Source organism: Lutjanus erythropterus, chromosome 14 (assembly GCF_056507025.1).
Source record: "Lutjanus erythropterus isolate fLutEry1 chromosome 14, fLutEry1.hap2, whole genome shotgun sequence".
NCBI lineage: Eukaryota > Metazoa > Chordata > Actinopteri > Lutjaniformes > Lutjanidae > Lutjanus > Lutjanus erythropterus.
Window position 1 is genome coordinate 12,265,650 of NC_139330.1, and position 15,124 is coordinate 12,280,773.

Below are 15,124 nucleotides of genomic sequence, written 5' to 3' on the forward strand. Positions count from 1 at the left end.
TCATGTTACTCTATACTTGACGATGACTACAGTGTGATATATCCAATTACTGGTGGATTTATTGTTTTTATAGAGTATATGCATTGTACATAGACGTCACCATGGTAACTTCCCACAGTGACCAGCACTCAACATTCAGCATCTACTGTTGTTTGTTCACAAGAGCAACGGACACACCACAATATGTGGTTTAATCAATCTCCTTACTGACCACCATGCATAGCAGTCGCACTCAACTTGAGGCCCGAGAGCAACATCTGTCCGTTGATAGGGTGTCATGAACTTTTAGGCTTTGCAAAGTGCTGTAGGATCAGACGGTGAGCTGTGAAGAAGAATTACACAGAAATTAGTTTATGTTCATGGTTACTGTTTATGAACCAGAGATTCATGTTTCAGGGATTACATGATGGAAGAGATTCTAGCTGTTTAATGTTGTATAAACTGTTTCAAATGTTACCAAAACATTTACAACTTAAGTGCAGCTGCAGTTATTAAATGCAATAAAAAATCTGATTTATCTGTTCATCCTTGCACCAAGTTAATTTGATTTATTCGAAAGTAAAGAATTTCAAAGAAAGATCAGAAGAAGATTCCTGTAAGATTATGTTTAACAGGTGTTTCATAAATCCAGAGCAGAGCAGAGAAATGCAGAGGCAAAGATCTCCACTCAGAACCAGGTTTTGAGTGCTGTTCCTCAGCCACAGACAGGACTTCACATTATCAGGGGCAATTAGCAGCTGAATTTACATTAATGGGACAATAATCTATTACCCTGCATATCAAGCAATAATATGTCAGCCACAGACATATCATTTAAACACCCACAGACCACAGACGGTTCAGTAAGTCGTACAGATCGTTGTCTTTCACAGAGGTCTTTACCCTTTCAAGATCTTTGTTTACTTTTTTGTGTCACAGCTCTATCCGTTCAGCCAACCGTTGGTTTGTTTGGTCAGTGCGTACCCTCTGTACTAATGGAGTCAGTCCTAAGTCATGTGTGTTCTCTTGCCACAGAAACACGGGCTGGTCATCATCCCAGACGGCACACCAAATGGAGATGTCAACCACGAGCCTCAGTCCTCAGGGATCACTGTGGTCTCCCAGGAGGCCGCCCAGGTGCTGGAGTCTGCAGGAGAGGGCCCGCTGGGTGAGTCAGGGATAATACTTCTGCCCCACAGAACAAAACTGGTACACCTCAGAATATTTACACACATTCAGAAGACTCCAAATGAGCTGTTTACATGAGTGCTAAATAAACTGACCTAATGAGGTGTGTGTTTACAAGCAGCAGTGCATGTGATCCTGTATTTTAGCACGCTAAACTGCTGCACACGCTCCAGTTTGTCCAAGCAGCAGCTGCTGCAGAAATATGAATCCCTCCTGCAACTGTAACACTCACGGTTTAATGTATTTTCCCTCTGTTTTGTAGATGTCAGGCTACGGAAGTTGGCAGAGGAGAAAGACGAACTGTTGGCTCAGATCAGGAAGCTGAAGAATCAGCTGGAGGAGGAGAGACAGAAACACTCAAAGATGGACAGTGCGTACACAGACGGGGAGAGGATGGAGAACGGTACAGATCTACACTTTATTGAGATGCAGAGTAAGTCGGCCTCAGAATTATTTATCAGCACACGCATGAAATTAACTTTTTTTTTTTTTTGTATTTTCACACTCACTGGTTTCTGTTTTTCTCTGCAGGAGATGCCAACAGACAGATTAGTGAATACAAATTTAAGCTTTCTAAGGCAGAACAAGAAATGGGTACAATGGAACAAAATGTAAGTAGAAAGGCCACATTGCATTCTTTTTATTTACGTTTTACATACCGTCCCAACTTTTTTGGAATTGGGGTTGTTCTTTAAGAATTTGGTGCAACACAATTTAAAGTTAAACTATGTGATTTGAGCGGGTTGTAAAATTAATCCTGGTTGGTTCAATCAAGCTTAAGTCACCAAATTATTCTCTTTTGTGTCCATTTTCCAGATTAGCAGACTTGAAGGACAAGTGTTGAGGTACAAGGCATCAGCAGACAACTCAGAGAAAGTAGAAGACGAACTTAAAGCAGAAAAACGGAAACTTCAAAGAGAGGTAAAGACACAGACTTGTGTTTTATAATCTGAAACGTCAGCAGCAGCAGCAGAGTGTAACGTCTCCCGTCTGTTTCCCACAGCTGCGCACAGCTCTAGATAAGATCGAGGAGATGGAGATGACCAACAACCACCTAGTAAAGCGCCTCGAGAAGATGAAGGCCAACAGGAACGCCCTTCTGTCGCAGCAGTGAGGCAAGGCAGCATCACCACGGAAGCCCTTAAACTCGCACCTCAGACCTCTGACTGCCATACTGCGTCTGGAGCACATTTCCATTTTTAGCTGTAACACTTTAAGATTTGTAGCTAACCAAAAACACTTAAACGTAGCACAGGCAAAAAGAGAACTGTGTCTGTTTTTTTTAAAAAACCGGAAGCATTGGTTTTGTCTGGCGAGCTGCCGGCGTTTTTGGAGGAATGACTCAGAAACTTAACTAATAAAACTTTAAAGTTGCTGGGAGATACATCTGAGGACATTTCTCAAGTCACTACTTAATTTTTCAGAGCTTTGTACTACATCATGTTATCCACGAGATTTTACTTCTCTCTGGCTGGGTGCTTGGCTGTACTTTGTTTTTGTTGTTTTTTGTTTTTTGTTTTTTTGATAAGTTGCATGAATGAGTATAATGTTGCTTTTAAACTATTCAAACCCTCACGGCTGCTCCGGCCCCGCACCTTCCCAGCTTCCCCCTCTCACAGTGAAGTGCCTTTTCACACCAGGAGACTGGAGGGGTCTGCACCACTCGATGAAACAATAATGGTTTTAACAGGTACAGAATGATGATGTATTTAAAAAGGTGCAGTCATTATTTGAAAATATGTAGAACCAACTGTGTCTGCTGCGGTTTCATTGAAATTTTTCAAATATTTAAAAGATTTCTTGAAAATAAATGTGTAATTTACAGAACTGTGCACACATTCTTTTCTTTTGTTTCGAATCCAGAGTTTGATTTCCAGGTTTAGTCTTTCTGTGACTGGAATAACGATAGAGGCACGCTTCAGAACGAGTCATGGAAATACAGTTCTGCAGGTTTATACAGGTGTTACAAACATGTCCGTAAGGTATTTGGAAACATCTGTGGTGGTGTTAATGTCCTCCACACGTGTCTCAGACTGACGGGCTGTAATAAAAATCCAGCCCGTGTGTTGGCACGTTTTAGGTATCGTTATGGGACTCATGACCCGATTCTATTTTTCCTGGCTGCGTGTCCCAAGTCTTACTTTAGGAAACCATGTGAAGGCTTGGCATGTTTAAATAGGTTATTCAGAACAGGATTTCCTGTGACGGACGCTCTCTCATACATCATGGAAGATGTTTTTTCACTCGTAAAAGACAAACCTCTAAAGTCTTCTTTCTTACAAAGTATTTATTTACAGTAGAAAAGTTACATCAAGTTTAAAAGAGCAGCATGTTGTGTGGATTTTTTTTCAGTCACGTTTGATCAGATTCAGCACCTCTCAAACACTTTGTAGAGGTCGGGTAAGTTGGCGATCTGCAGCACGGTGCCGTCCTCGCTGAAGTTCTTCGGAGGACTGAAGAGGGTTCGGAAAGCTTTGAAGAGAACGTGTTCAACTTTCCAACGCCACGAGTTCGCCTCAGCATCCTGAAATGATGAAACGATTACACATCACACTTGAGCTTGTTTAAGTTGCTTTTCACACAAAAATGTCAAACATTTCTTAGTTCAGGCTTCTTAAATGTAAAGATTTGCTACTGTTCTTTGTCATTTCTAAAAGTAAATCAAGAGTCTAGAGAAAAGCACACATTTCTGGTCAGTAGGAGAAACACCTACTTTTTAAAACAATATGAAAGCTTTGATATCAATAGGTTTTTGGATATATGCAAATATTGTAACGTTTACTTTTTCACGAAGGTGGATGAACAAATGAAGGAGGGAGGCTGTGTTTGCACAGTTGAACAAGTCTGCTACCAGTGGAAAACTCTAAAAAAAAATGTTTTTTATTTTGCTTCAGAGAAGTGTCCAAAATCAGAATATGTACGGCTGCATGTAAATGGGAATATTAGAGGAATAATAATTTTCATTAGCCAAGTAAACACTTTGGTAGGAATGTTGTCTTTTTCACAATGAGGGCAAACCTGAAATATCTTGAGCATGTAAATGTGGTCACAGTCACAAGAACGAGCTTCTTGTCAAAGACTACATCTACAACAAATTGAATGTATTTTCTTGGCGCCTTGAGCACCACAAGCTAAGTGCCATCTACACTCAAATATAATGGATCAGTATTTGAGAGAACACAGAAGTTTCCATGTCTGATATCCCCAAAATTTGGCAACTCACACCAAAACTACGAGTAAGAGTAAAACAGAACTGTCCCTGAAATGTTATTGTAAAGCAAACGAAGTCAAAACATGTGTCCAGCGTTTCCTCCATACCTGCTCCTCTCCCGGCTCGGCCTCCAGGACGAACTCCTTCCTGATGGAGTAGAACATGCTGCACTCCTTACTGAAGCTCCTGAAGCACTCCTTCTCATCGTCCCAGTTCACCTGCACGACAACACCGAGCGCGAGACTTTAGATACAGTTTGTGTTTCCAGAATCTCAACATAAAAGAGAAACGTAAAAAAAAAAAGACGTTCACCTCAGTGGCCAAGCGTAGGATGAACAAAGGGAGACCCTCCATGATAGGGGTGTACTTGTCAAGCAGTAACGGCAGCCCAGTTAGATTTCCTTCCTACAATACAGAGTTTTATAACATGAGGAATAAGAGACTTGTGTTTTTCTGGCAGCAAAAAACTTTTTTTGGACTGACCTGGTCGATCTCCATGGAGAAGTAATCCTCCAGCATCTCAGCTTTATTCTTCAGGAAGTCCACTATGTACTGAGCCAGACCTTCTTTAGGACCGTCCTCCTCCGTCCAGCCGCTCCCCTCAGAGTCCAGAGCCAACATGGCCAGGTCGTAAAGTGGAGCTGGTGTCTGAATTGGCAAGATCGGTCGTAAATATCAGAACCTGTACCTGCAGAATGTTAAAATACTCTGCAAACTTTACTTACAGACAGCCTCAGTACACCGAAGTTCCCAAAGTCGTAGATCAGAATTTGGTAGAAAAGCTCCTGGCTGCGACAGAAACAAAGAGAGAAATGAGACACGAAGCAGCGGGCGGAGACATCTGAACTGGACGGCGCGGGTTCGCTGCGTCTCTGACCTGAGTTTGGTGGTGTTGAGCAGGTACAGTTTGGTGTGATGTTGGATCAGAGTCCACTGAGGGTTGACGCAGCCCACAAACGAGTGGTTCTGCAGCATTTCTTGAAGACCTGGAGGACAGATGTGCACACTCAAAAGAGGCGCTGACACGGTACCTGCAGGTCTTTGACGTATTTAAGAAGTAATGAATTTAAAAGTCTCAAAATATTTTTTTTTCTTGTCCTTTCATAGACTTTTAAAAATACCTTTATATTTTTTCCATTGGTATTAAAAGGGTCTTTAAAAGTCTTGAATTTACCATAGAGAATCGTTTTTGACGAGTAAAATAAAAACCCAACTTTATCTTTTGACAGTAGAACGTTAAAGGGATAGTTCAGGGTTTTGTTTTTTTTAAGTGGGGTTACTGTTGTGCTGGCCATCAGCTACTGTAGGTAATGCACTGACTATAATAAATAATAATTTCAAAACACAGGTTTACAAGTGATTCACAGACATAAAAATCAGAAAAAAATATAGAGTGAATTGATGCAAGTTTAATGCAAGAGACAATGGTTAAAAAGGATAAAACAAATACCTAATTAACAGCCACTGGACTATGAAGTATCTCATACAACCCTACTTCAAAAACTAAACTATTCCTTTAAAACAACAACAGAAAAGGTTTGATCAGTACGCGTGGATGCATGAACATGACGTGTCAGTACAAGAAGTTGCTTAAGATTAGTTTTGGAAATGAGTTGAAAGTAAAATCACTTGGAAATTTAGGTGTGGGGGGGGAAGAAAACAACAAAGTGCGTTCGTGGGATTTCTCAGGAAAAATTACACATAGTTCATGTTTGTTTTACCTTTGTGTGTGTCCTCAGTGATCTCAACTCTGAGCTCTTTGATGCTGTTCAGTTTTATGACTCGTCTCTTGGGCGTGGCTGCGGCCGTCAGGTCCTCTCCTCCTCCTTCCTCCTGCTGTGGCTTCTCCTCCTCCTCTCTCCTGGGTCGCTTCCTGGCTCACAACACACACACACACACACACACACGCCTGTCAGACCTCCAGCATACACACTCACATGATGAACATCCTCTGGACAATAACTCACACCGACTTACAGAGGACAAACTGTAAAACCCAACAGGCTGTGAAAATGTTTACGTTTTATCACCAACACAGAAGGAGGGAGATTTTTGTCTTGCAATAATGAAAGTAACAAGGACCTGCCAAGTTGAGGCTGCTTGACTTACTTTTTTCAGCCACATGGGGGCAGAGGAAACCCACATTTTGATGACTATAGCCTCGCCATATGATCTTTTTATAAAGTTGTAGCAAAATATTTCCAATTTGCACATCCAGCAGACACAGAAACAGTGGATTTAATTTGGGTTTGTGTTTTTAGGCATCTGATGGATGCAACTTCCATATTCAGCTGTTTTTGGTTTCTACCAACTACTGAGAGAAATATCTGCTGGAGGCTCGGCATTTCTTCCCCAGCTGGTTCCTACTGTTGTCTCTCTGCTGTTTAGTGCTGAGCAAGTAGTGCTTACTGGATTTATTAAACCCACATGCAGAAAACTGGATTAATGAGCGCACTGAGACTGAAACAATGAGGCATGAGGCTGTAACTTCAGCAGTTTCACTCTTTTCAAAGGAAAAATATGCGAGTCCCTAACTTTCAAAAATGAGCAGTGCTGTCCAATGAAAATTAAATATACAATCTATGGTTGAAGCGAGTTGTTTACCCCCTGCCCTCTCCTCCCAAGACTTGGAACTTAGTCAGGTTGTCTGCAGGGACAGAAGCTACAGGAGCACAAGATTATAATCAGACAATGACCAGCAACACTGAGTCCCGCACACTAAGTTGATCAGCTGTTTATTACTGTCAGTCGTCTGTCAATGTAAAGTTCAGCCAATTATCCTGAAAACAAAAGTTTGATCTGAAAATACACATTCTGGAGTTGGACTTGAGTGGCTGCCTGTCTCACTGCCTGCCAGACTCCATTCACATTTTGCTCAGTTTAATCATAATAAACATCTACTCCTTCTAAAAGCTTATTGATGATTTCTTATGAGTCATAAACAGACACTTACTCATTTGGCAAACATTCAGCATTAATTTTAACTTTAAAACAGGTGAAACTGGCACATTGTTGTGACACAACAACAGATACAGCGTGGAGTGACAAAATGAGAGCAGGCGGTGAGGAAACTTTCAAAAGGACTGGTCAGCTCATCAGTATAACAGGTTTTTAAAGTTAAAATCTATTAAGCCTACTGAAGAATCCATAAATAAGTCAGTAAAAATGATGAAGTATAAAGAGATCAAAACTTTAATCTAAAAAAATCTCCATAAAGCTTCAACACTTCTACAGAGAATTAGTGTTAGAGGGTTGTTTTCTTTTTTTTTGCATTGTGGTTTGTCCTCCTTACTGTCATTTAACAGTATGTCTGTTATAATTAGAAATGTTTTAAGTCACTAAGTGTATTGAATCAGTATTTAGTCTTAAAATCAAAGTATAATTACTTATTACAACTTCATGAAAGCGATATTGTCACATGGGTTTATTTGAACAATAGACTGTTAAGACTAATGAATGTATGAGCCTGTTGTGAAAACTAAAATAAATACTTGGAAAAAAAGAGTAAAAAAAACTCTCTACAGATCTGTGGAGGGTGATAAGTCTGTGTGGGTTCCATGAACATAAGCAACACCATAAAAAATAAGAAAATCACCCTGTGAAATCTCTCAAATCCTTCAACAAACTGTCAGACTGCAAAACTATAACATGCAAATTCAGTAAAGGTCAGTACCAAGAAAACACAAGGTGGCATTTGTTTCCCTCTTGCCCCCGAGGAAGTTGACGTCATGTATAAGTGATGATACATGTTCACGTTTGTTCAGCTCATCTGCTGCTGGCAAATGTTCAGATTTGCCGATGCTGCGGGATCAATAACACACTGAACACCTGTGCTGATGTGACTTGTAAAAACCGTGTCAGCATTACTCATGATGGTACAGACTGACTCACACGCTGTAGTGCTGCCATGATTCATTTATAAACGGAAGATAATCACCTTTGAAGGCCATTAGCGTCGTCTTCATCGCCTTTTGGCACCTCTGCTTCCTGCTCGGCGAGGGCCTCCAGCAGGTCCACATCATCCGCCTCGTCCATCTCTACGCTCTCAGGCTGGACGGGTTTGGACGCAGCGTCCGCGCTGCTGGGACCAGCTGGTTCAGGATCGGGAGGCGGCTTCTCCTTCGGCTGGAGGAAGGCGTCCAGCTTCTGCGCGCGACAGTCGGTCCTCACCATCTGATGTGCGTAGACTCGTTCACCGGACTCTGCTGCAGCGCTGGAGGATTTGACCTCGCCGCCACCTGAGACGGACAGCGCCGGCAGCATCGTCTGCACAAACACATAGTATGTGTGTCATTTTTTTTTTGTACCTTCAAGGCAAAGAAAACCCACAAATGGACACACTGTGAAAAACGCAACTAAAGTCAGTCAGTTTGAACATTAAATGTCGTCTTTGTACTGTATTCAACTGAATATGGGTCGGGAAGGTTTTGCAAATTATTGCCTTCTGTTTTTATTTTTTGTTTTGAGGTTGTACACATGACTGTTTCACAGACTGATAGAGGATCTCTGGGAGGGGTGGAGGTGCAGCAAAAACATGTCACCATACAACGATATGGACATCAGATTAACCACCGCGGCGAACGCCAGCGTCTTCACAGAGATAGTGATCTGGTCACATCATACCTGAGTGAAATATGTGCGTGACGAGTTGGAGCCCAGGAGTTTGCTCTCGATGTGCTTCTGGATGCTCTCGATGACGCTGTCTTCGTGCAGGAAATGCACCTCGTGTTTTGTGGGATGGACATTCACGTCTACGTTCTGCGGAGCGATCTCCAAGCTGCAGTAATTATAAAAGCACCAGTGAGCATCAGATTCATTTAACCACAACAGAATCAACAGAAATGCGTGTCAAGTTACCTGAGGTATAGAAAAGGGTGCGTGTTCTTGGGAAGGTACGCGGCATAAACCGTCTCGATTGCTTTCTTCAGAGCACTTGAGTCCACCAGACGATCTGAGACATCACAGATCACAACCTCCATTTAGCAAAGCGCTAATAAGATTAAACTGTCTTCACCGGCGAGCTACATTTCCAGTAACTTTTCTGTGTTACGTACGGTTGATGAAAAGGATCAGGATGCATTTCTTGACGGAGTAATTGGCGTTGGAGATGTAGCCTTTCATCTTGTAAGCGAGCTTCTGATCCTCACAGCCAACTTCGATCAGCTCCCTGGGAACATGCCACAGAGGCAGTCATGCAGTCAGCGCTAACAGTGAGAACAGGTCACATAACTGCAAAGAGCATGAAATAATTATTTTTCTTCTTTCTCAGTTGATTAATACCTGCTGACTGCATTCCCAAAAACCCCTCGAACATTATCCACCACAGATGCGTTGGGTAGAGTCCTCACATCTGCCACAGTCTCTCCTTGCTGGGAAAAACGGATCATAAATAACACTGAAAAAAAACTTCATAGCTTTATCTGAGTTTTTTTTTTTTTATCAGCACATTCATAAACGCATACACAGAAATGCAGTATAACAGTGATTTATTTTTGTCAAATGGTACTCTGGAGCCAATCAGGGTTGACCTTCTAAAACTATTCGTGAACTTTGAAAATATGAAGCGAGTTCTGTAAACACTTCAAGTTAGTCTCCATGAGTCTCATTAGTCTGTTATGCAATAATCATCTATTTCTACCATCCAGACTCGACTCACATTCTGGAATAACAAAGGTATTAGTTCATTCAGTGGCCTATTTTTAGATGGAAACTTCCCTGATCTCAGACGTTTACAACCTTCTGGGAAATAACTTTTTCTGCTACCTCCAGCTTTGCAGTTTTATTAAGGATCACTGCACTGTTACTACTGTTCATCTATATCCATATCTGTCTTATGTGCAAATAAGATGTAAATCTCCCAATAAAACTAAAAACAAATGTAAAAAGATTTTAAAAAATAAATAAAACAAAATGATGTGTCGGTTGTTTCTGAGTAAGGTGTTTAAAAAAGAAAGAGTCTCACCTTTTTGACAGAAAAACTTTTTCCTGAGTTGTGAATGGCGTACCTTCAAAATAACATGTTAATAAGTGAGTTGTCCAAACACAGCGAAGTTCATTAAAGAAGCAGAACTAATGAGACACAAACAGCGAAGCCAAGACGACAGACCTGCTGACCACCTCGACGATCCTGGAGTACTCATCGCCGGGGCTCTTTAGAGCTTTCCTCCTGGTGGACACGTTATAGAAAAGGTCCTCCACCTGCACACGAGGAGGGACAGCAAACTGTTGAAGGTTTCTGAGCTTTTGTAAACTTCTTTCTTTAACAGCTGATGTGATCCACAAACTCACAAGAATCTGTGTCCCCTGGTTGCCAGCGCATGGTTTGGGAGGACCTTTTAATTTGCCGTCGCTGTAGCTGGCTCTGCATAGTAACAGAATAAAGCAGGGTTCACGCAGCTTTTTAGTAAAATTTAGCAAATTTCAAGAACTTTTAAAACATAATGGTTAAAAAAAATACTTTTTTCAAACTTTCAAGACGAACCCTGAGAAGAGAATCGAAGCAACACACGAGTTCTGCTCATCACTTTACATCTATTATCATGACATCAAGGAGGAAAAAGAAGTGAGGAGTGAACCATGACTCTAAATGTTGGCCTACCTGTAGGCACACTTGGCGTCAGCGGTCTTAGTCGTTATGGTAACATGTGCAACATGGCTTATGCTAGCAAGGGCCTGCAAACGAGAACACACACACAACAACAAATTTAATTTTTATATGTCAACATTTAATAACCTGAAGGCTGCTGCAGAGCTCAGAGTTAGCAGCGCTGCTCACCTCTCCTCTGAATCCATAGGTGGCGATGGTTGAGAGGTCCTCAAACGTCTGGAGTTTGCTGGTGGTAAATCTCTCACAAACGATTTCCATATCGTCTCTCTGCTCCGAGCAGGAAACAGACAGCTTAGACACTGATAGGGTTGCAAAGTTTTTACATTTACCTTACCTGATAGTTGAACATGTTAACAATCAATAATTAATTAATCATTAATAATTAATAGCATACAAAATTCATGTCTTTTTCTCAATTATTGCAGCACTTTAGTTTTTTTAGATGAACAGGATAATAAAACAATAGGATTCTCTGATTGATGTTTAATCACATCAGTGGGTCTGCAGCTGACCATTATTTACATTTTAGATTAATCTGACGACCATTATTTGATTGGTACATAAAATTTCAGAAAAAGGTGAAAAATGTTGATCACTGTTACCCAAAGCCCAAGATCAAATGTATTATTAAGATATTATATCAGTTTACTGTCATGAAGAAGTAAAGAAACCAGTTGCACATTAGAGCTGCAACAATTTGTTGATTAATCAATTAGTCAATCACAAGAAAATAAGACAAATTTTTGCTGGTTCCAGCTTCTTAAATGTAAGGATTTTCTTTTCTTTGTCATTTCTGACAGCAAATGAAGAGTCTTTCGGACTGTTGGTTGGACAAAAGAGGCAATTTAAAGGCACTGCTTTGGGCTCTGATATTGTGATGAGCATTTTTCACAATTTCCTGATATTTTATAGACTAAACAAATAACCATTTAATCGTGAAAACAGTCAGCAGATTAAGGAATAGAGAAAACAGTCATTTTTGCAGCCATTTTTGGGGGCGGGTCTTGGCTCCTGTCACTCACCCTGATGCCAGTACCGTTGTCCTGAATCTGAAGGAGCTTCAGTCCACCGTCTTTCACTGTCACCTGAATGTTTGTGGACTTGGCATCCAAACTGTAACATTTTTAAATAAAAATTATAGCAATTAGACAACCATGATACATTTTATATGAAATCATTCAATCAGTCTGCAGTATCAAAAACTGTTACTGTGCTACAGGTGTGTTGATAAGCGGATTTGCAACAAACGTGATGTAAACAACTGTCACCTTTACTGGTCCATTACATTAACATTAACTACCCAACTAAGGTTATCAATATTAACTGTATGTGCATGTTGCTCGTCAGTTACCAGTTTTCAATCAGTTCTTTAACGGCGTTGGCAGGACGCTGGATAACTTCCCCTGCAGCAATACGATTGACAACAGTCTCGTCGAGCCTCCGGATAACTCCCGCCATGTTCACAAAGCTGCCGATTTAGTTCTAGAGTAGTTAAACAGCAGGTAAAAGCTGTGACTACACATATATGCGAATAAAAACGTATATCAACGGGCTAAAATGTAGCATCACAACTTGGGCAAGACACCGAGCACGCATGAGACCAGAGATGAAGAAAAAATGCAGAGGTCCCACTCTCGCTTAAAATGTCAAAGCACGTCGAAAGTAATCGATTTTTACAAATAATCACCCTATGAGCGTTATTGAGAAAGTTAGATATCTTCATTTCCCCACAAAAAAAGCTGGAACCACGCAAGATTTATTATTTCATGTGACGCGTGATGGTTGATAAAACAACGTTATTTCAGCGACCCTATTTCTCACGAGTGATTCATCCTCAGAAATCTAAACGATCTTTGGTGATTCTGCGCGGGGAGAAAATCTGGGGGCGGGGCCTGCGGCCTGCAGTAGGAGGACGTGCCTTGTCGCGTCGACAAGGGAACCCTTGATTTGCGTAACTCTCGCGAGATTTCTATGCGACGTGATCAATTTTGCACTTTTTATTATTCATTATGTTTTATAATATGATGACCATGTGTTTAAAATCTGTATGGGGATCGAAAAACTTGGTTAGGGTTAAGGAAATGTTATGGTTTGGGTTCAAATGGTCACTCTCGCGAGATCCTTCGGGGGAATGGGTTTCCCTTCTAGACACAACCAACGTCATCCGCCGTCAAGTCTTCTTCTCTGGTGCATATTTTGGGACACTTGTAGCTTCGAAATATACACAGTGCCTCACAACAACGGCTTAATTATTTCTCTGTCTTTGACACACATTTACAATATCTTTGTACATTACACGACACCATCCCCTTTTCTACAAAGCAAAAAGACTAAAGGTTATTTAAAGGTTTTTATCACAGTACTTAGAGATTTGTATTGTTCACTAGTTTTCTTTTTTTTTTTGTTAGAGTGAGTTTGCTCTAGTTTTAGTTTATTGTTTAAAATGTTTAGTTTAGTTTATTTGTTTCAGTATTTGTTTTTGGTATTATAATATAAGGTATTTGTCAAAGGCAGATTTAATAAATTCAGACCAGGTATTACAATACAAATACAACACTAGATATCCCAGTCTCATAAACATATGGACTAATACCTCCTCATTGTTTTTGTGTTGACATATTTGACCAAGCTGACAAAGATACTAAAACTAAAACAATTTTATCTATATTTTTGTTTTATTTTATCTTAGTTTTTTTGTTGTTGTTTTTTTCAGTTAATGTTTTTTACACCTAGTTTTAGTTATTAGTTTAGTTTTTACTTGAAACTGCAATTTCTGTTGTAGAATAATAAACAAATTAATTCTTGAAAATACCCCACACTGTTTTACTGCTGAAGTTTCTTTTTTCTATTATGTCTTAGTACTGATACTGCTCTGATATAGTGTGTGTGTGTGTGTGTGTGTGTGTGTGTGTGTGTGTGTGTGTGTGTGTGTGTGTGTGTCTGGCATGTCCAACTCTGGAATGTACCACTTTCAAGTGGCTTCTTTGCAATGTAATATGATAAAGTCAATTGTCCCCCTGAGGAAGGTATCTTGCTTGGTCTGCAAAAAGGTCAGAGGTCAGAATCAATTACAGATCAATACTTGTCCTTGACAAATATGCCTGTCAATTGTTACAAAATGATCTAAATGTTTTACTGTCTCTTTCAGGTGTGAGCTATTGAATAATTTTGTCTAACATTAACAAAATGATAAATTCAAATTCCAGGTGCATTAATCTGTACACACAACATTCCAACTTAATCCTCTGAGTGTAACGTCGATTCACTTCTCCCAGAAAATTTAACCCATTATGGCAAATCTCTAGTGTTTACTATCTTAGTAAAATGAAAACAAAATGTAATCTTTCAACATGGAAAATTCTTGAATGGTTTGCAGTTTTTTCGCCTTCTTCAGCACAGTCACTTAGGGATTCACAATAATCTTCAACTGTGCTCATAGCCTAGTTGGCCAAACCACAAAAGTGTCTGCATTCCTCACAGAGCCACACATGTTCTGGAGGAGATTTCATGTCAGCTGAACTGCGGTGGTCCCAAATCTGCAAACATAAAAAGCTCTCAGAGATATTTCTCGATTATCTTTTTAATTTTCAGTGATAGTTAATCTACCCGTGACTTAACCTTTGAGAATGTTACAGTCAAAATTATGTTGCTAGGCTGCTAAACTTTGGCCTCAGGCAGGATGACCTCAACACAATGAAATGCTGTGAGTAGGCCGTCCGGGGAGTGGCGCTGTTTGGATGTCATGACCGGGCTTCTCAATGCAGTCGAACCTGAACTCAGCTATGGTTTAATGAGAGGCCATCAGCAGAACAAACTATCCTCAAATACTTGCATGAACAAAAGAAGAAAAAAAAACTGAGGACAGGTGGTGAAAACTAAACATGGGCTGAGTTTCGGTCAATTCAAATTAACTAATACTCTCTAATCCTGATTGCCCCAGTTAGTTTTTCAGGCTCTGTATCTGCAGTTACGAGAGATGCTGAAACCTGGTTAGAAGACCACCTGACAATAATATCTACTGTCAAATGTGAAATAAATGCAGCAGAATTTTCTTTCAACTTTCTTTTCAACAAGCTTATTTTGACGTTTGTGCAGAACCAGCATACTTCTTACCTGTAATCCTTCTGGACCTCGCGAAT

The 15,124-nt window shown here is 40.4% G+C and overlaps 2 protein-coding genes across 8 annotated transcripts in view; one reads left to right on the forward strand and one right to left on the reverse strand.

Moving 5' to 3' along the window:
* lrrfip2 (leucine rich repeat (in FLII) interacting protein 2) overlaps positions 1-2,994 on the forward strand; it is a 28,630-nt gene extending 25,636 nt beyond the window's left edge. For all 6 annotated transcript variants that reach the window (XM_084736269.1, XM_084736264.1, XM_084736266.1 and 3 more), the window contains 5 exons: positions 1,015-1,147; positions 1,430-1,600; positions 1,699-1,778; positions 1,984-2,088; positions 2,171-2,994. In XM_084736269.1, the coding sequence (XP_084592395.1) occupies positions 1,015-1,147; positions 1,430-1,600; positions 1,699-1,778; positions 1,984-2,088; positions 2,171-2,281 (600 nt within the window). In that variant the 3' untranslated portion in view covers positions 2,282-2,994. The remainder of the gene's footprint in view (positions 1-1,014; positions 1,148-1,429; positions 1,601-1,698; positions 1,779-1,983; positions 2,089-2,170) is intronic.
* A 442-nt stretch (positions 2,995-3,436) lies between these two features.
* Positions 3,437-15,124, reverse strand: mlh1 (mutL homolog 1, colon cancer, nonpolyposis type 2 (E. coli)). Of its 2 annotated transcripts, XM_084736263.1 has the most exons (20): positions 15,099-15,124; positions 12,337-12,467; positions 12,008-12,098; positions 11,154-11,252; positions 10,977-11,050; positions 10,667-10,739; positions 10,485-10,576; positions 10,341-10,383; positions 9,659-9,747; positions 9,433-9,545; positions 9,236-9,329; positions 9,002-9,155; positions 8,316-8,644; positions 6,100-6,251; positions 5,256-5,364; positions 5,104-5,167; positions 4,862-5,026; positions 4,691-4,783; positions 4,486-4,596; positions 3,437-3,691 (listed from the first exon to the last, which is right to left on the reverse strand). In XM_084736263.1, the coding sequence occupies exons 2-20, from the start codon at positions 12,441-12,443 to the stop codon at positions 3,536-3,538; spliced, it is 2,208 nt and encodes a 735-aa protein (XP_084592389.1). In that variant the 5' UTR covers positions 12,444-12,467; positions 15,099-15,124; the 3' UTR covers positions 3,437-3,535. The 2 variants fall into 2 exon arrangements, with proteins under 2 accessions (XP_084592389.1, XP_084592388.1); XM_084736262.1 differs by lacking the exon at positions 15,099-15,124 and having other exon boundaries at positions 12,337-12,607.

Coding starts and splice junctions, on each gene's coding strand:
- mlh1 (XM_084736263.1), bottom strand. CDS start 12,443: ATGGCGGGAGTTATCCGGAGGCTCGACGAGACTGTTGTCAATCGTATT. Junction 10,577..10,666: donor ACCAGGGGACACAGATTCTT/GTGAGTTTGTGG, acceptor CCTCGTGTGCAG/GTGGAGGACCTTTTCTATAA. Junction 8,645..9,001: donor CACGCACATATTTCACTCAG/GTATGATGTGAC, acceptor GTGTTTGTGCAG/ACGATGCTGCCGGCGCTGTC.